The 19,889-nt window shown below is 38.7% G+C and overlaps 1 protein-coding gene across 1 annotated transcript; it reads left to right on the top strand.

Annotated features, from left to right (window-relative positions):
- The first annotated feature begins 9,884 nt into the window (after window positions 1-9,884).
- LOC149842740 (early nodulin-like protein 8) lies at window positions 9,885-10,596 on the top strand. Its single transcript, XM_090000728.1, has 2 exons — window positions 9,885-10,077; window positions 10,199-10,596. Exons 1-2 carry the CDS (start codon window positions 9,885-9,887, stop codon window positions 10,594-10,596), a joined length of 591 nt encoding a protein of 196 aa, XP_089856854.1.
- The last annotated feature ends 9,293 nt before the right edge of the window (window positions 10,597-19,889 follow it).

Here is a 19,889-nt window from a genome sequence, read left to right as displayed (position 1 = left end):
TGGCCGGCCCATAGTGTATTATAGCACTCCTTAAGTAGTTCTCGGTGAAGGCTTTCCCACTGCGGCACAAAAATGCATCCCCCTTTTGTTAGGAGGAGGCCATCTTGTAGCCAAAATCGTCGAGTCTTCCCTACCTACGCCAGAGAAACAAGGTGTTGTGCGGTCGGATCCTACTATGTACCTTCATGGATGCGGCTCAGCAATGCGCCCTCCAAGTGCACTTCAGAAGGCTCCGCGCGCACAGTTGCCAGTTCAGCCTTATGACTCAGGGAATCCGCCACAACATTGGTTTTTCCAACCTTGTACTCCAAGGCAAAGTCGAACTCAGCCAATGAAGTTTGATCAATATATGTTTTGCCAAAAATAATCACCAAAAAATTTGCTATGGGAGGAAAAGATTTAAGGATTACCTGTTGGGGACCACAATAAATCCTAGGTTATGTAAAAGTAGCCATGGGTTGCACAAAAAAGGTTTTAAGAAACAAAATTTTGCATTTAGTGTCACAATTTGTGTGCTATAGTACCACGCTTTTAGCAAGTAGTGTCATAATTTTTAGGATTTTTGTGACCAACAATGCAAAACTCTTGACGAAATTCGTAAGTAGTGTTGCAATTTTCTTACTATAGTACCATGATTTTCGCAAGTAGTGTCACAATTTTCAAGAATTTCACAACCAACATGAAACTCTTGCTCAAATTCGCAGGTAATGTCACAATTTTCGTACTATAGTACCATGATTTTCGTATCTATAATAAAAAAAATTGTGACACTACTTGTGAATTTTGTCATGAGTTCCACATTGTTGGTTGCAAAATTCCTAGAAGGTTTGCAGAATTCATAAAGTTTCGCATGTAGTGATGCAAAATTCCTTTTTAGATGCAAAAACCATGGTACTATAGTATGAAAATTGTGACACTACTTGCAAAATTTTGTCAAGAGTTTCACATTGTTGATTGTGAAATTTTTGAAAAGTTTGGGGAATGCACAAAGTTTCACATGATGTGATGTGAAAATCATGGTACTATTGTACAAAAATTGTGACACTACTTGCAAATTTTGTCAAGAGTTTTACGTTATTGGTTGCAAAATTCTTGAAAATCATGACACTACTTGTGAATTTTATCAAGAGTTTCACATTGTTGTTGCAAAATTCTTGAAAAGCGTGACACTAGCAAAAAATATGATACTATAGTAAAAAAATCACTACAACAAATGCGATATTTGTTTTTTAAAACCCTTTCTGCATAACTCATGACTATTTTCGCATAACTTAGGGTTTCTTGTGGTCCCCAACTACTGGTCTCAGACCTCTTTCTCTCCTGGCAAAATTTTTGGTGAAACACACATCAATGACACTTCATTGATGATACTTTATTGACGACATTTCATCTTGCCACCAAATTTTATCCCCAAAAATAAAGGAATCCAGAAAACACAAAAAAGAAGAGAGATTCTAGACAAATATATCTTTTCAATGATATTTTATTTTCTAGAAATAATGAAGAAGCAGTGAGATACAACCCTGAGTACTTTCCTAAAACAGGAAATGAACATAGGGGTGGCAATCGGGTCGGGTTGGCGGGTCAGAATACCTCAACACGAACATGACCTGTTTATTAAATAGGTCGGATGTGGCAAACACGAACACAACCCATTTATTAAATGGGTAACCCGACACGACACGATTAACCCATTTAATAAACGAGTCAGGTTGACACGACATGATTACACAACATGGTGACTCGTTTATTAAACGGGTCGACCCGATAACATAGACACGATAACCGACCTGAGTAACCCTATGAGGAAGTGAGAGGGAGAATCGCCAGTCCCTCTGTGAGGAAGCCAGAGGGAGAATCGCTTCCCCCCCTTCTCTCTCTCTGAGGCATCAAAATGCCATCCCTCGCTTTGTTGTGCACCCTAGGGTTTCCCTCTCTCTTTTCCTACAAATCCCGCTCTACCACCTCCCCCAGATCCCCCCCAAATCCCTCCATTCCTTCTCCAGATTGCATCTCAATCTCAAATCTTCCCTCGGGAGCTTCCAGATCCCTCCTTGCCTCAATTAGAAGGGGCTTCTGTGCCCGCCTCTGCCTCTCTGCGCGATCAGAACGCCCTCTTTTGTGCTGAGGGTGGTCACATCGTCTCTTCTTCTCTGCCGGAACCTTGGCGTGGGGTGGCACTCAAGCCCCTGGGTGCTTCGATCACCGCCGAAGTCATCCTGTGGTTCATTCCCCTGCTTGTCGGGGTCGCCAGAAATGCCTGGCAGCTCCTCGCCATCTTCATTGCCACCATCATCACCATCATCACGCAGCCTCTCTCGCTCGGTGTTGTAGCCCTCATGGGCCTCGGCGCCTCCGTGCTCACCAAGACTCTAACCTTCGCTGGCGCCTTCTCGGTGTTCGGCGATCCCATTCTGTGGCTCATCGCCCTCGCCTTCTTCTTCGCCTAGGGGTTCATCAAGACCGGGCTCGGCAACCGAATCGCTTACCCGTTTGTTTCCCTCTTTGGAAGCTCGTCTCTAGTGTTGCGTCATAAGCGTCAAGTTAATATATATATATATATATATATATATATATATATATATATATGGTTGCGGGTTGACAGGTTCGTGTAAACAGGTCGACCCGCCTAACCCGTTTATCAAACGGGTTGGCGGGTTGGCATACCCCTAACACGAACACGACCCATTTAATAAACGGTTTAGGCGGGTCGACCCATTTATGACACAAACCTGTTTAAGCCAAACCCTAACCCGACTAAGAAGCAGGTTGGCGGGTCGGGTCAGATTTTGCCACCCCTAGATGAACATGCACAATTGCACCTATCCAGGTGATTCTATGTTATTTTTTGGCCATCTGCACCAAAAATTTAAGAAAACAAAAAAATAATAGAGGAAGATGAAGACATTAATTTTCCAAGACCTACAAGATCACGTTGATCTAATGAACGATTGGGGAGAAATGATTGTTGGAACACTAACTATTCGGCTGTAACAGTCTACATAATAGTTTTTTGTTCCAGTTTTGGATGTTAGAAATGAGAACCTTAGAGGAGTTTTCAGTTCTGACTCATAACAGAAAAGTTCAAGATCTATCTTATCTTTCCAATGGTTATAAAAATATGGGTTTTCGATATCGAATGACTAAGATATAAATATGAGAATAGAGGTTGTTATGCATATTTATGAGAAAATTTGCATATCTGGGATGCAAAATTTGTCAAGTTTGCACATGTAAAGGATAAAAAAAGTTCTAAAAAAGTCATAAACCTGTCAAATTGGACATCAAGAAGATTTCAAAATTTATAAAGCATTTTTGGAAATGTGTTAAATTAATTGCACAATATGGTCATTTTTTGTTTTAATTATCTAAATTTTGTATTCTTTAATTGGAACATTAACAAAGCCCACAATTTTGTTGTTAATTAGATTGACTCAATATCAAGATATCACATTTCATAAAACTCAGAAAATATCAAGTTTCCAGGTTTTGAAACCAAATAAATTCACTTCAATAGAATTCAAATATGAAAGTAATCAAACCGGCTCATAATACAACTTGCTTTTCTACTCTCATAAATTTTCTTAGGCTAGTCTCATAAACATTCAACCCAGCAAGAAAGAAAAAATGGTACAAGAATAAATACATCAGACCAAAAAAAATGCATAATCTTAAAAGAAAATACAGCCAAAGTATTCATGACACATGCACACAGAAGTTTTATCACTTGAATGGTTTATTCAACAAGAATAAACAATACAAAGAACAAGTAGAATGCTCTGGATTAAACCTCTCAAAGATTGGCATAAGTTAACATAGAAGCAATTAAACCACCTAACTCTAGCAGACCCATACATAGCCAACAACATGATCAAAATGAATGATGACCAACATGCTAAACATGTTTTTTGTTAGGACTTGAACTTGAGTGTGACCTCTAGCTGTTTGCATGCACATAACTGTTTATTCTTTTTCTTTCTTCTTCACAAAACACATATTGGTCTTCTGATAAACACAACTAGAATCTTCAAGAATGTAATTCATGGAAAAGAAGCCTCAACCAAGTAATTTAAGAAAAAAAGATTGTGTTTGCATGCCAGTTTGGGTCTGATATATGTTTAAGATCTGCACAAGTTGATTGATGTCATGTTAGGAGGGAATTGAGTTTTGATGAAGACTTGGGTGCCTCATTGGTAGAGTTCATGTGTGCATGCAACCCTCACCTTGAAACTCCCAATAATAGCTGCAATTTTTTTAGATTATTTTCAGATTGCATTGGATATTATTGAGTTAGATATATATGATTTTCTGTTGTATTGAGAGTTTTTTTGAAATTTTCGGTGTTTGTGTGAAGCTAGAATCAATCTTGTGTCAATCTTGATTGAATTCACAAGGTCCTCTATACACCTTGTTAAAATTCTTGAGTATTAGACTAAGATCACTTGTTCTTGGTGTTTGATTGATTTTATTATTGAAGATTGCTGTTTGGAGTATTGTGGTGCGTTATGTCACATGGGTGTAGGTGGGGGGGTGCTGCAATATATATATATATATATATATATATATATATATATATATATATATATATAATTTGTGCAAGGGAGGGGTCGAGCTGATGAGTTATGGAGCCTGATTCAGAGTTTTTGCCCTTGCAGAAGGGGGGGGGGGAGGGGTCTAGAGGCTCCCCCCGGGCGCGGGTCTCGCTGGGCGTTCAGCGGGCGGGGGTCAGGGGGGCCGCGCCCCCCAGAAGAAATTTTTTTAATATAAAAATTGGATACAAATGACCCTGGGTGCGGTCAACGCACCCAGGGTTGGGTTGACCGCATCGGGTGCCGCACCCGCGTTGCATCGATGCGGGTGCAACACGTGCGTGAAAGAGTAGTGGTGGTCATGTGGGTTATTTGGATTTGTTTGGAGTCATGGTGCCCAAGTTCTTGATCTTGGGAAGGTGTTGTTCAGACTAGTTTGGCCCAGTTCAGGCCTGAAAATTAGGTGAACTTTGAAAAATAAAATCTCCCAAACCCTTGGAGTTTGAAGCTGAAATATTTCTTGCAATTTCTCAGATGTGTTAGCCTTATGCTGATAAAATTTTAGAATTTTTAGTGGTATGTACTCAGAGAATTTTTTTTTGAACCAAAACCTGTTTTCGTCTCTGAATTACCTAAACCTGTATAACCCAGAAAATTGGTCCTATTTAAAAAGTTCGTATCTGCCAAATCCTATTGACATTAACCATGAAATATACTGTAGACCTATCCACATGTAAACCAAATAATGTCCAAATTTCAGAATTTATAGACACCTGTGCTCAGAGATAAAAGATCTAGGGTGAACCCAGTTTTTACCTAACTTTGACTAACTGAACCTGAACTAATTTGACTTATTATCATTGTGACTTGCTAGCCAGACTTAGACCTGACCAACTGAGTGAAGAATTTGAGAACAGACCCTTAAGGTCTCTTACTTGAAGACCAAATCAACCCCTGGCCTAAACCCAAAGTATATAGAACCCAACTAGCCTCTACAATTTCCAGCATAACTAGTTGCAAATAAATTGTTGACAGTGTCAAGTGAGAAAATAGCAGCCATGAAGAGTGGTGAGTTTAGTAGGATCTTCCAGTCAATTGATACAAATTTGTTTTATATAATGGTTATGATTAATTATAGTACGCAAAATCCACCATCGGATGAGGTAAAAAAACTCATAGAGAAGATTGAAGGAGTCTATGTTGACATCGAGACGCTAGCTATCTAGATTAGATTACAAGTTTTAATTATAATTAGGATTTAAATTTTAGTTTATTTGTCATGCTTTTTGCATAATTAGAATTATTCCTCCCGTTATAAATTTGAATGCAAGAATTATTGGATTACTAGAAAAGCTATATTTAAAAGATCCACACCACCAAAGGTTTCACGAGTAATTATTTTAAAGGACTGTTCATGTTTATTGTTCAAAAGTAAAACATGGTGTTTTTAAAGGACTAGTTGAACCTATGATTTCATAAATGGATAAGCATTTACAGTTCATATTTATGGATTTATTGATTAAGAATATATGAGATTTTTCAAGCAAAATGACTTTCAGTTTTAAAGTATTATGAGTTAAGAATGTCCATTCACTTCTGAAATGTATATGTATCAAACCGTTTGCTGGTTAAAATGTTTCTCAATGCATCTTTCGAGGAAGACCTCTTGTGTTGGGTGTTAAATGTTATATGACCCATATACTCACCATTAGAATTTTCCCAACTCGATGGATTGGATGGATCCTTGGTTCAGTTAATGAGATTAAATGTTACCCATTGCAGATTGACCTCATGCATTGATTCCTCTCATGTTTTAAAATGTTTTAAGTAAAACCCTCATCAGTTGATAATTGTTGTCCAATGATTCAGATTTGATTAAATGTTTGGCTCATCAGTAGCAATAAAGGGACCTTGTTTGACCCTCAAATCTTGGACATGGTTTTAGGACAATGAAGTGTTTAAAAATATTATTTACATCGATAGTTACTGTTTAAAGTATAGTTCTAAAAGAATCTTACCTTATTTGGAGATTTGAAAGAGTTTTTTGAAATGAAAGTATGTCTTGAAAATAACTGCAAAGAAATGAAATTTTGAATAAGTTATTACAAAGACCCTCAAAAGGTTTAAAGTTTCAAAAGAGAGCATATTCTAAAACAATGCTTTTTGAATGATTATTTCAAAAATGAATCTAGCATCTTCATCGAGGGATGGCAAATAGTAGCTTATTGGGCAGTGGCAGCTCATTTCATAATTACTGTGGTTTTCAGAATAAAGGTGGATATAATAGTTGCCAAGTTTTTGGGAAGACAATCATGGACAAAGATATTGACAAAAAAACAAGGTAGATTTTAAGTCTTTTTTGTGTTAGTTTTAAGTACTCAAGACTCTTGTAAATGTTTCAAACTGGAATTTGGGCTTTTATTAGAATTTATATATAAAAGTTTAGTTTTAGCCTGGGCGGGCTGGCCTTTTTGAGATTTGAGGTCACCACCTAAGGCCTCCTATTTTGGAGGGTCCTCAAATCTCAAAGTGGGGTTGTTGTCTCAAGTATGCCATGTTGGCGGCGTGACCTCGCCTGAGCCGTCATCAAACACATCTCCTTCATTCATTCCATGTGTGCTTGATGCCTTGATAACACCACTGTACAAACCCAATTTTTGCAATGTAGTGCTAGCCAACGAGTTGGGCAGGATTAGAATTATCTAGCAAGAGGTCCGTGTGGAGGAAGCTATAATGTATTCATAGCATTATTGGACTGATCTCCATAGTCTAATTTTGTTTAACACGTACCCATTGCTCTCTCTCTCTCTCTCTATCTATCTATATATATATATATATATGAATCAAATTAGTAAATATGAAAGATATTAAGAATTTAAGAAAAAAAGGTGCAACCACTTTAATAAATACAATTTTTATGTACAATAAAAAAAAGGCTTCATTTGGAGGCTTCACCTAAGGTCTCAACTTGTCTCGTTTTAGCAAATAGAGTTGCCCAAATGCTCTATACTAGTTTATTTTCTATTGCTTGTTTAAAACTTGGTTGGGTTTATTTAATAACCCACATCCAAACGAATGGCTCACAGTGTCACACCTTGAGATTGACCAAGAACGGGCTTATCTTGAGGGCATGAGAGGTTGTGGTATCAAAGTACTAGGTTTAAGAGCCTAAGTTTAGGGATCAGATCTCCAGGAGCAGTACGGAGGTCCAGGATCACATGCCTATGGACTGCGAATGCTGCTGTAGATGCTGTATAGTTATAGACCTATGGTGCAGGTGTTGATCCTATACTTTGATACCAGTGATGGAGCTGGTATGTAAATTGAAGCACAAGGATAGAATGCGCCCCCCCCCCCCCCCCCACACACACACACACACGCACACACACACACACAATGGCCTGTCTTCAATGAGAGGAATATGAAGCTAATGAATTTCCAAAAAAATGTACTGGGCCTCTTCTTGGACGCTTAGCATACCTGTGCCATGGCTCACACTTATGCCAACAGATCCGCGGTGCTTGGAGGCCCGAGGGAGATGCCATGTTCTCCGATCAGACTACGAGAATGTGGGATGGTCGGCGCCATCGACGGTCGACAACCCCGGTTTGTCAAGGTTCAGCCATGGCACCCTGGTGAGCCCACTAGGTTCCGGGACTCTTCATAATGTTCGGACCCATCCGTGTCTGCGGTGTACTCATCCTGACCCTCCTCCTAGGGTCTCAGTTGGGATCTGGGTGCTGTAATTCTACTTCAGCGATGGGATCGTAGTGCATGACCGCACTTGGACACTTTTGTTCTTGTTTTTTTTTAATATTAGGTATAATCATATCCAATTTACTGTATGATTCAGTTTTTGAGATGGTAAAAAATCTAAGGCTCATAATTTACAAATTGAAGTTGGTTTGAAAAAATGTCCAAACATTGGACTCTAGTTTTGATCCATGAAAATAGCAAATGGAACATGTTAAACATGATGCAAAAGTTAGATTTTGCTTTGTAAATTATATAGAGTCATGGTTCATGAATCTCAGGAGGTTTCATCTTTTAGTCATGTGAAATTTTGATATCTACTAGTTCAGAATAGGTTGGGAAGGCAACAAGGTAAAAAAAAACTTGCTTTAGCAAGATTTGATTTGAGATTCTACCGAAGGTGGTCTCTGCAGAGATGAATTGGTAATTTTGTATTCATTCCTGAGTTATTTTTGAGGAACCTCAACTTGTTTGGTCGTTTTACTGCTGCTTTTATATATATATATATATATATATATATATATATATATATATATATATATATATATATATATTCTACTCCGAGAAACTGCTTCAGGCGAAGAGACCTAACCGTGCTGGCTCAGCCTCAGCCTGCCGTACTTACGATCTCAGCGTAAAACTCCAAGGGCTTACCCCTCAACCCCATCGAGTCGCCAAGATTTGGCTTAGGCAGGGGAGTGACGCCCATGGGATTTGAACCAAGACTGCCAGTCAAACGGTCTAGGCCCCCATCCCACTATGTCAAACCCCTTGGGTCTACTGCTTCTTATATTCTCTTAAGCTAAGATCTGCAGACTTTTCACCAAGGTTCAATCTACACCATCAATTTTTGTTGAGCTGCACATTGGAACTTTCTGGACAGGATGAACTCAACTGCACCTGATTGTAAAGCATCGTGGACCCAATTAATTAATGCACCATCTTAGCTGACATGAAAAACAACCCATGTGATACTCAGCAGGATGGTTGCAATTTTCTACACTTTCCTTTGCCTTTTTAGTGTCACCGCACATACGAAGAGAGGCTCATTAGAAGTGGTCCAGTAAGGTATCCTTTCCTTCACACCTCATATATATCTGTCCAACTGTACTCACATGCTTTCAAAAGGAACCATTATTTCCCTTCTCACCTCCTCTCTGTACCAAAAAGAAAAAGAGAATAGAAAACCCAAAATGTCTATTGGACTATTGATATCTGACATAATGGGAGTGGACCAATCTATTATATATTTTCCTGTATATTACTATAAATCAATCACGAGCTGTCTCGTTTTCTAAAAAAATATTTTAAGTGTTTTTGAAGCTTGATAATATATGTATAATACATATAATATATAAATAGTATGTGTATAAAATATATATAATATATGTATAAAATATATAATATGTAAGATGAGCTTATACCATGTTCGTACTCATTTACCTAAACGAGCTGGCTCGTAGCTCAGCTTGCCGAGCTCAATTTTTGAGTTGAGCCAAAAGGCGAGGTGTAACTAAAGTAGAGCCAAGTTTATAATAATGAGACAATGGATGTCTAGATTTTAATTCCTTACGCGATCTGAATGCTCATCTTCTTACCATAATGGCGTTTCTTGGAGATCCAAATGTGAGAATTTTGTGGGTTTTGTGTTTTCTTCTGTTTGTACAAAGCAGAGTACTCTGCTACCTATTCAAAGTGGGAGATCTAGATGCATGGGGCTTGCCAGCTTCAGTAACACCAAAGATCTACGACGATTGGTCGCAGGGAAACCAGTTTCGCGTCGGTGATTCTCTCTGTAAGCTTTGTTCCTTTTATCATTTGACTTTCTCAAGATCACAACTCTCTCTCTCTCTCTCTAAACTTTGTAAAAGAAAATACCCAGTTTGCAGTTTTCTGTAACTTTTGATCTTTTGCAGTGTTTCTGTACCCACCAAGTGAGGATTCACTGGTACAAGTAGCAGAAGATGCATACAAGGCATGTAACATCTCCAATCCAATAGCATACTTTAATGACGGTAACACAGTCTTTAACATTACTGGCCCTGGTGCTTTCTACTTCACCAGTGGGGTAGGTGGGCACTGCCTTGGATCACAAAAGCTTGCAGTTTCTGTTCCTTCAAATGGGACGTTTTACCCACCTTCTTCTGCTCCATCGGCTCTGCCTGATACTTCATCTTCTTATCCTGTAGTCTTTGGCCCGACAGGCTCGACACCATCTTCTTCGCCGGCCCTGAGCATTGCCTCTCTTTACACTATGGCGTCTCTCATCTTCTCTTTTCTGCTCTTTATCATAAGTACAGATCTGAATCCTTAAACTGAGATATAGATCTGTGTGAATTGCAGAATTTGATGGATTTCTAGTAAGTCCCTACTACATTTTGATTCATGAAAGAATCTCCTTTTTTTCTCCTGTAATTGAAGAAGTGGTAGTTGGTATTCTTTGTGGTGTAAGAGAAAAATCTTAATATGGAGAAATGAGATTGGTATAATTCTTTTTTTATTGGGTAAATTTAAGGTTTGGTGCTTTGTGACATTATCTGTGTGTTGTGCATTCATCATTTCCTCTTCTTCGAATGGTTATGGGGGGGAAGGCTTTTGTGCTTTCGATGGCTCTTTTAGAGGGAGAACTGTATCACTTCCCGGATTCTTAAGGACACAGTTCTAAAAGCCATGGATGGCCTTTATTTTTTATTTGCTTTATTTGACCATCCACCGATTTAGGTCATGTCTGCAGAAAGTTTTGTGAGTAGCTCTGTGATTGAGGGAATCTCTCACTCTTTCATATGCACACAAACTCATGACACAGCAGGGAATCTCTCTCTCTCTCTCTCTCTCTCTCTCTCTCTCTCTCTCTCTCTCTCTCTCTCTCTCTACACCACAAAAAAATAAAAATAAAATTTGACTAAAACTGATCCCTGGTGGGGGGTGGGAGGAAATACTGATCCTTTCTACAGCATTAGCTTGCATTCTCATTTCTCACCTGCTTAGTCTTTGAGAGAGAGAGAGCTCCCACCATAAAGATACACAATTTCATGGATGCAAAATATGGGTTGTATGAGGAATTGAGAATAATAATTTGGGAGTGGTTAATTAAAACAATGCAATTATGACTCCTTTACACTGCAGTGAAAGGTTCGTCTCCAACAGCATATGGTAGCAAAAAGTACTAGAGCTATTTCCAAAATATTCAAATAACTTCGAAATGTAGTAACCCATTGAATGAACACCGATCTTGTACATTAATCCACTTCAATTTCTCTGGAATATTGTCATATGATATTTACCTTAACTTTTTCTTTTTCTAAATATCCAACATAAAATAATTTTTTGATAAGCAATTCTAATATATTTATGAAGTAGGAATTTACAATATTAAACTCCAATTAATGTCTATTCCTTTTCTTTTACTTATACTATAATTCGTACTTTTGTACTTTCTATTTTGTTTTTTCAAACTCTCACGGGGCATTTGATTTGAGGACAGCCTTGGACAAGGAAATGGTCCTGTCCTGTCCAGCAGTGTCTTTGTCCAAGGCTATCCGTAGACACTTTTTTGTCCAAAGGTGTCTAGGGGTGTCCTATCCTCCCTTGTTCTAAGGGAAGGGCGGAACACTGCCAAACACCAAAAAGCATCCAAAGGGGATGTGTGGGATTCGGTGTCCCGTGCATCCCGCATGAGCATGGACACATGGGCCCCATGAGATGCGTGGACAGAGGACACCGCTGTCTGCACAATCAAACCCGCCCTCAAGGTCCAGCAATGAATGGTCCACCAAACTAAATGCCCGAAGTCCGAACGCTGCAAAATGAATCAGTTGTTCGTACCATGGACAAATGATTGGACTGTATCATAGACCATATTCCAAAGACAGTATGTGCATTATTTATCAAGAAGTGCATGTGATACGTTCTCCTATAATCTCAGGTTAACTAGTTAAAGCTCTTCTTTCCTTGCAGAAATTTTTAGTATACGATACTCTATTAATACGATCTTATCAGAACACTACGGACCTATGTAAATTAATTTCGAGCTATTGAATTGCTATATATATATATATATATATATATATATATATATATATATATATATATATATATATATATATATATATATATATATATATATATATATGAAGCCAACCATAAAAAAAAAAGTTGCAATTTGCACCATGATAATTACTAATTAATCAAGAATGCTTACCTTAAGGCACCATCTTCAATCTTACCATTGAACACCTACACGAGCTCATATCATTGTGCAATACTTCTCTCTGGGATCAAGATGGGAAACTTACCAAAGGATGTGTAATTGCACAACCATGAATTTATTATGAAACAGCCAAATGGGACAGGTTTAATCATACTTATAGTACAAAAAAGTGAATAGGAAACAACAAAGAGCAAATAGTTGTAATTTGTGATTAGTAGCTCGTTCCAAAAGTGTTTCACAATATATGCAGCGGCGCTGCATAATGCAGCGCAACTGACAGCTACACATCTTGGCATTTCTCGTGATGGGCGTGGTCTCCATCTCTAGAAATGCTAAGATGGGTGGCTGTCCACAGCGCTGCATATGCAGAGAAAATTCCCTCTATCCAAAAAGGCAAACTTGGCAATCCTGGTAAAAACTACAAGCCTACGGCCTCCTCTTCAATAAATGTAAATGAGAAACACAATTCTTTCTTCTCATTAAGGTGGGTTAGGAATGCACACAAGTCCCCCAAACAAATGTGTACAGGCTCGGCTCCAGCACAGCCTGAGCCCGGGCTGAGTTGGGTTTGGCTCGGCTCGAGCTTGTCTTGGGTAAGAGTTTCGTAAGATGGACACGGGTTGAGCTCGAGCTGGGCTTGATACAAAAACAAAAGATGTATAGGCTTGTCTTGAGCCAAGTCGAGTTGAGCTTGTACATGCCCAGTGTTGAAGAAGGTGGTCACGATCAAGGAGTTCAAGATGATCTTCCAACTGATGTGCATGCCAGAAGATTCCCAATGATTCCAAGATCAAGATAGACTTCAAGAAGAACAAGATTATGCCAGATGAGCATAAGTTGATCAACCACAAGAAAGACTCCTTGCAAATTAATCCAAAAAACATATCAAAATAAAGGACTCCAAGAAGCATAATCAAGAAATAGTCCCACGTGTGTGTGGTTTTGAAAATTGTGATTATCAAAATAGAGTCATATTCCCTATTATAACTCAATAAAACTCTAAATAAGAAAAGCCTTTCTTCTCTCAAAATGAACTTTTGAAGAGAGAAAGAGAGAGCGAGTTACCCGTGGAGGTAGGCACACCTAGGCCGAACCATGTAAAAAAACATTGTGTTTGTGCTTTCGTGTGCTTGAGTTTTCATATTCAGTAGATCTGATCCAATATCAGATTAGGCTTTTATCATGGTATCAGAGTTAATGAGTTGCTGATCATCTCGAAGTGCATGAAGACATCAAGTTCTTATTAGTTGTGTGGAAGCTTCTTTAGGCGTAGACTTTGTCAGGTCAGTTTTGTTGCTTTGTTATTTCTTGATCTAAGGATCAAGCAAGTAAGTGTGTGCTATGGGTTCATATGCGTTGAAATATGGGTTCATCTGAGGATGCATCATTGGTCTCCAACCTGGCGATCCAATGGATCGCCTTTTTGAGCCTCATTTCAATTAAACTTGATCGTAATAATTATTTGTTATGGCGATCGCAAAGATTATATTTAGTCAAGATTTGATTAAATTTGTTAATGCGTCATGCCGTTCACCTGAACAATATTTAAGCTCAACTAAGGAAGGTGAAACCTGTTTTAGAAAAGGTCTGATCAACTAGCCCTCAACTAGATCAAGACTGCAGTGATTGACATTGTCCTCAGTCAAATTGTTAGAATTCCTAGTGCCAGGGATGCCTGGGTTGCTCTTGAGAAAGCTTACACTTTACAGTCCAGTTTAAGGATAATGCAAATGAAGGAAGATCTTCAAGGTGCATGTTAGTAAAGGAGAAAAATCTATGACTGAATATTTAAATCGTGTTAGGTTTCTTGCTAATTCTCTAAGCGTTGTAAATAAAACTGTGAGTGATGATGATCTAGTTCACTACACCTTGAATGGACTCTCCCACGAGTATGAGAGTTTTGTTATTATTGTCACCACTTTTAATGAGTTGTCCTCCTTTTTTAAATTACATGATATGTTATTGAATCAAGATAAAAGGATACAATTGATGAGTTAGAGATCCTCTCGAAACTCTACTGCCACTGCCTTCTTTGCACAACAAGGAAGAAGTAGTAGTCAAAAATTCTTTGGGAATACTAAAGGAGAAACACTACAAGAAAACACATTGTTAGCGACGGACGGTAGCGACGGAATATTTCCGTCGCTAGTTAGCGACGGATTAACGAGCGAAAAACATTCGTCGCTATAATCCATGAAGCATACAAAACCAGCGACGAAATATAGTTTGTCGCCCAGTCCGTCGTTATTTAGCGACGGATTTTGCGACATACTATTTTGTCATTACGGTCGCACGATTTACCGACGACTTTTGCGACAAACTCTAGTCTGTCGCTACTTAGCGACGGACTTGGCGACATCGTATAGTCCGTTGCTGATTTCGTAAATTTGATTTACGTGGGCTTAGCGACGGATTTAATTCGTCGCTAAGTTTCAAATAACCCTAATCCCAGTCAACTTTTCCTTTTCTTCTTTCGCTGCTCCCGCCGTTCGTCGCAACCTCCGTTCGCCGGTCCCACCGTCCGTAGGCCCCGCCGCCTGGAGAAAGGTAAAGGATGCCCCCTCCCCCCCCCCCCCCCCCCGCGTTTTCCGGCAGGGGGTCGACCCCCTGTGGGAAACGCAGGGGGTTAACCCCCTTGTCCGAAAACGCGGGGGTTAACCCCCTGCGTTTTCCGGTAGGGGGTTAACCCCCTGTGTTTTCCGGCAGGGGGTTAACCCCCTGTGTTTTCCGACAGGGGGTTAACCCCCTGCCATTTCTGGCAGGGGACCCCTGCCCCCTGCCTTTTCGACAGGGGTTAAATCCTCTGCCAGAACAGCAGGGGGTTAACCCCCTGCCTTTCCGGTAGGGGGTTAACTCCTTGTCAGAATAGGCAGGGGGTTAACCCTGCCTGTTCCGGCAGGGGGTCGACCCCGACAAGGGGTTAACCTCCTGCCTTTCCGGCAGAGGGTTTAACCACCTGCCGAAACAGACAGGGGGTCAACTCTCTGCCTGCTCAGGCAGGGGGGCGACCCCCTGCTGTTCTGGCAAGGGGTTGACTCACTGGCAAAAAGGTTGGGGGTCGACCCCTTGCCCGAACAGAGGGTCAGTTAACTCCCTATGTTTCGTAAGGGGGTTAACCCCCTATGTTCCGTAAGGGGGTCGACCCCCTGCCAGAACAACAGGGGAGTCGACCCCTTGCCAGAATAATTTTTTTTTCGTGGTGACTTTATTTTAAAACAGTGTTTTTTTGTGCAGATTTTTCAACGAAACCAGCTCGTGCTCAACCACTTGTGGTAAGTAAGTGTCAAAAATAATGCAAATCGGGTAAATACCCGTGGTGAGTAAGTGATGCAAGCGTATCACATGTTATTTAATTTATTAGATGTAACACTTTATTGTTCACACACTCACTTAGTTGTTGATATTTAGGGTTGCTTTGTTGGAGTTCGGAGATCATGCTGAGCATGATTTTAATGTATGAATATTGAAGTGTTCTTATTTTTGGAGTACGGAGTCCATGCTAGGCATGATAGTAGTTAGTGAGATATTGAAGTGTGTTTGTTGCAGGTACATGTTTGTCATTTGTTTGATATGAATGATTACGATGTATTGCAATGTTTGATGTAATTGTATTTATGCTTGCATGTAGTTACTTTCAATTTGATTATGACTTCCATGTGAAATTGTATAATGAAAGCATGTTTCAAATGATTGTATCGTGTCATTAATAGTTTGCACATGAAAATATTAAGTTATCAATGCATGCATCAAAATTCTTGTTATTGTATGACATCATATATTGCATGATAAATTTGATATGTTCTTCATCGTAGCATTCTGATTGTTCTCTTTTAATTCGTTAGGCTATTATTCGTAACATCATAAGAAAATGACTGCAAACCGTGAATGGATGTACCGTAGGATAGTGGACAATGAGTTATCGCATGAATATATGGATGATGTTGACAGTTTTATTGAATTTGCAACGGCAAGTGTCAGTACAGTGGATCCCACAGGTCAGATTAGGTGTCCCTGCAAGATTTGTAAGAATAATCGATTTGTAAAACCTCATAGCGTTAGACATCACCTATACATGAAGGGTTTTGTGAATGATTATCAGAACTGGATGTTTCATGGAAAAGAATTTAGAAACGATTTTGATGCACGGGTGAATGTGGTGCACGATAATTCATATACGGATTTGATATTTGATGCCGCAGGAACAGAACTCGGTTCTCTTATGTGTTCTAGTGATGTAAGAACTGCCGTATATGAAAAATCACCAAACGATGCAGCTAGTAGATTTTATGATTTACTTAGAGATGCTGATGAGCCACTTTGGAACGGTTGTGAGAGTCACACTATCTTGTCTGAAGAAGAAGAAGAAAAAAAAAGTCAAACTAGTAACGAGGAAGAATTCTTAAGCTAATGAGCAAAATCTTGTACTACAAACCTCTATTTAAATGCATTGCAGTACTTGATGTGAATGATTTGAATTATTTGAATGTATTGTAATACTTGATGCCAAAGAAGGCGAGAAGGATATTTATAGGCTTGCAAAGATGAGAGATAGAAAATCGAGGGATTTGGGTATGGTTAGATGTATCAAAGATGAAACACAAAGGGTTTTAGTCAAAGATGAGGAGATTAAGGAGAGATGGTAAGATTATTATGATAAGCTATTTAATGATAGTCATGCTCAAGATCTTGGAGACTTCTCCATTCCTTTTCATGAGATAAATCGTGACTTCATGCGCAAGATTCAAAAGAAAGAAATTGCAGAGGCTTTGAAGAAAATGAAATAAAAAAGGGTAGTTGGCCCAGATGGTATACCTATCGAGGCTTGGAAATGCTTGAGAGAGAAAGGTTTAGAATGGTTGACAAATCTTTTCAACTTGATTTGGCGAACAAATAAGATGCCTAATGAGTGGAGGAAGAGTACTTTGGTGCCTTTATATAAGAATAAGGGTGATATACAAGATTGCACAAACTATCGTGGTATAAAACTCATGAGTCATACTATGAAACTTTGGGAGAGGGTGATTGAGTCTAGGTTGAGGAAGGTTGTCATGATATCGGATAATCAATTTGGTTTTATGCCTGGAAGATCAACTATGGAAGCTATACATCTTCTTAGACAACTTATTGAAAGATATAGAGAGAGGAACAAAGATTTGCATATGGTTTTTATTGATTTAGAGAAGGCATACGATAGAGTACCTAGGGACGTTCTCTGGTGGACAATGATGAAGAAAGGTGTTTCTCTCAAGTACATTAGTATAATTAAAGATATGTATGAAGGAGTAGTAACCAATGTCAGCACTTGTGGAGGGGTGACAACCGATTTTCCGATAACGGTTGGGTTACATCAAGGATCTGCTTTAAGCCCTTTTCTATTTGCGATAGTGATGGATGAGCTTACGAGATCAATTCAAGAAAATGTATCGTGGTGTATGTTGTTTGCTGATGATATTGTTTTGATTGATGAGTCTAGAGCTGGGGTTAATGCTAAGTTAGAATTATGGAGACAGACATTGGAAGCTAGAGGTTTTAAGTTGAGTAAGAGTAAGACTGAATATATGGAATGTTGGTTTAGTAAGCAACGAAGTAGTGATGGGAGTGTAGTGAAGCTTGGTGAGCAAGAAATACCGGTGAATGATTATTTCAAATATTTGGGATCCATCATTCAAAAGTATGGAGAAATTGATGGAGATGTAAATCATAGGATAAAGGTTGGGTGGGTGAAATGAAAAAGTGCAACTGGAGTGCTGTGCGATCGTAGAATGCCATTGCGGTTGAAGGGAAAGTTTTATAGGATTACTATTAGGCCCGCTATACTATATGGTACGGAATGTTGGGCTGCCAAGAGACATCATATTTAAAAAATGAGTGTAGCTGAGATGCGGATGCTTAGATGGATGTGTGGAAATACAATAAAAGATAAGATTCAGAACGAGGAGATACGTAAGAAGGTAGGTGTTGCACCCATTGAAAATAAGATGCGAGAGAATCGTTTACGGTGGTTTGGACATATTCGGCGAAGGCCTAATGATGCTCCAATTAGAAGGTTGGAGAAATGGGAAAATATATTAGTTAAAAGAGGTCGGGGTAGGCCTAGGAAGACTTGGATGGAGATGATAGGAAAGGATATGAATGCTTTGAACCTCACCGAGGACATGGCATTGGATAGAAATGATTGGAGGAAAATGATTCATGTGGAAGACCCAAAATGAATTTATTTTTTTGGTTCATATCGCTGACCCCAATTGTTTTGGGATGAAGGCGTAGTTGTTGTTGTTGTTGTTGTTGTTGTTGTTGTTGTTGTTGTTGTTGTTGTTGTTGTTGTTGTTGTTGTTGTTGTTGATTGTAATACTAGATGCAAATGAATGAGTTGTATTGCAATACTTGGTGTGAATGATTAAAAATTTTATTTGAATGTATTGTAATACTCGATACGAATGATTCGAATGTATTGCAATACTTGATATGAATGATTTGAATTATTTGAATGTATTGTAATACTTGATGTGAATGCATGAGTTGTATTGCAACACTTGATGAGAATGATTAAAAATTTTATTTGAATGTATTGTAATACTTGATACGAATTATTTGAATGCATTGTAATACTTGATGTGAATGATTTGAATTATTTGAATGTATTGTAATACTTGATATGAATGATTCGAATGCATTGCAATACTTGATGTGAATGATTTAAATTATTTGAATGTATTATAATTTATGCAATGAATGATTTGAATTATTGCAATACTTGATGTGAATGATTTAAATTATTTGAATGCATTATAATACTTGATGCGAATGATTTGAATGCATTGCAATGCTTGATGTGAATGACTTGAATGCATTGCAGTACCTGATATGAATGATTTGAATTATTGTAATACTTGATACGAATGACTTGAATGTATTGTAATACTTGATGTGAATTATTTGAATATATTGTATGACATATGTTATTTGTTAGAATATGGTTCGTGGAGGTTACAGTGGTCGCTCATCCAGTAGTAGCCAGGCCCAACCTTCATCTTCACGGGCTCCTGTGATAGGTATATCATTTAACTAATTGGATGCTTGATTAGTTCAAATGCGCATTCTGAGAATTTCTAACGTATTTTTTTACAGATGATGTTTCGCTTATACATGACTCACCTACACCAGTTGATCACACAAGTCAGGAGCCAACACAGGAAGCAGAGTCATATCAGTCTGGCACAAGAAGACTCATTCGAATAGTGTATATCAATAATCTACCGTAAGTATTTTGTTTTCAATTATTGCATATCTTATAAATATTTTAGATTGATATTTACTGTGTAACAATTCATGTGCAGCACGAGGTTTGAGCCACAAGAAGTAGTACGGGAGATTAGGAATTCACTTCTTCAACATCT

This window comes from Nuphar pumila, chromosome 3 (assembly GCF_984573655.1).
Source record: "Nuphar pumila chromosome 3, dmNupPumi1.hap1.1, whole genome shotgun sequence".
NCBI classification, from domain to species: Eukaryota; Viridiplantae; Streptophyta; class Magnoliopsida; order Nymphaeales; family Nymphaeaceae; genus Nuphar; species Nuphar pumila.
This window is presented reverse-complemented; position numbering and strand designations above follow the sequence as displayed.

What these genes read in the sequence shown, in the direction of transcription:
- LOC149842740 (XM_090000728.1), top strand. Translation starts at nt 9,885, where the DNA reads ATGGCGTTTCTTGGAGATCCAAATGTGAGAATTTTGTGGGTTTTGTGT. An exon ending in TCGCGTCGGTGATTCTCTCT is followed by an intron (nt 10,078 to 10,198) that starts GTAAGCTTTGTT and finishes GATCTTTTGCAG; the next exon opens with TGTTTCTGTACCCACCAAGT.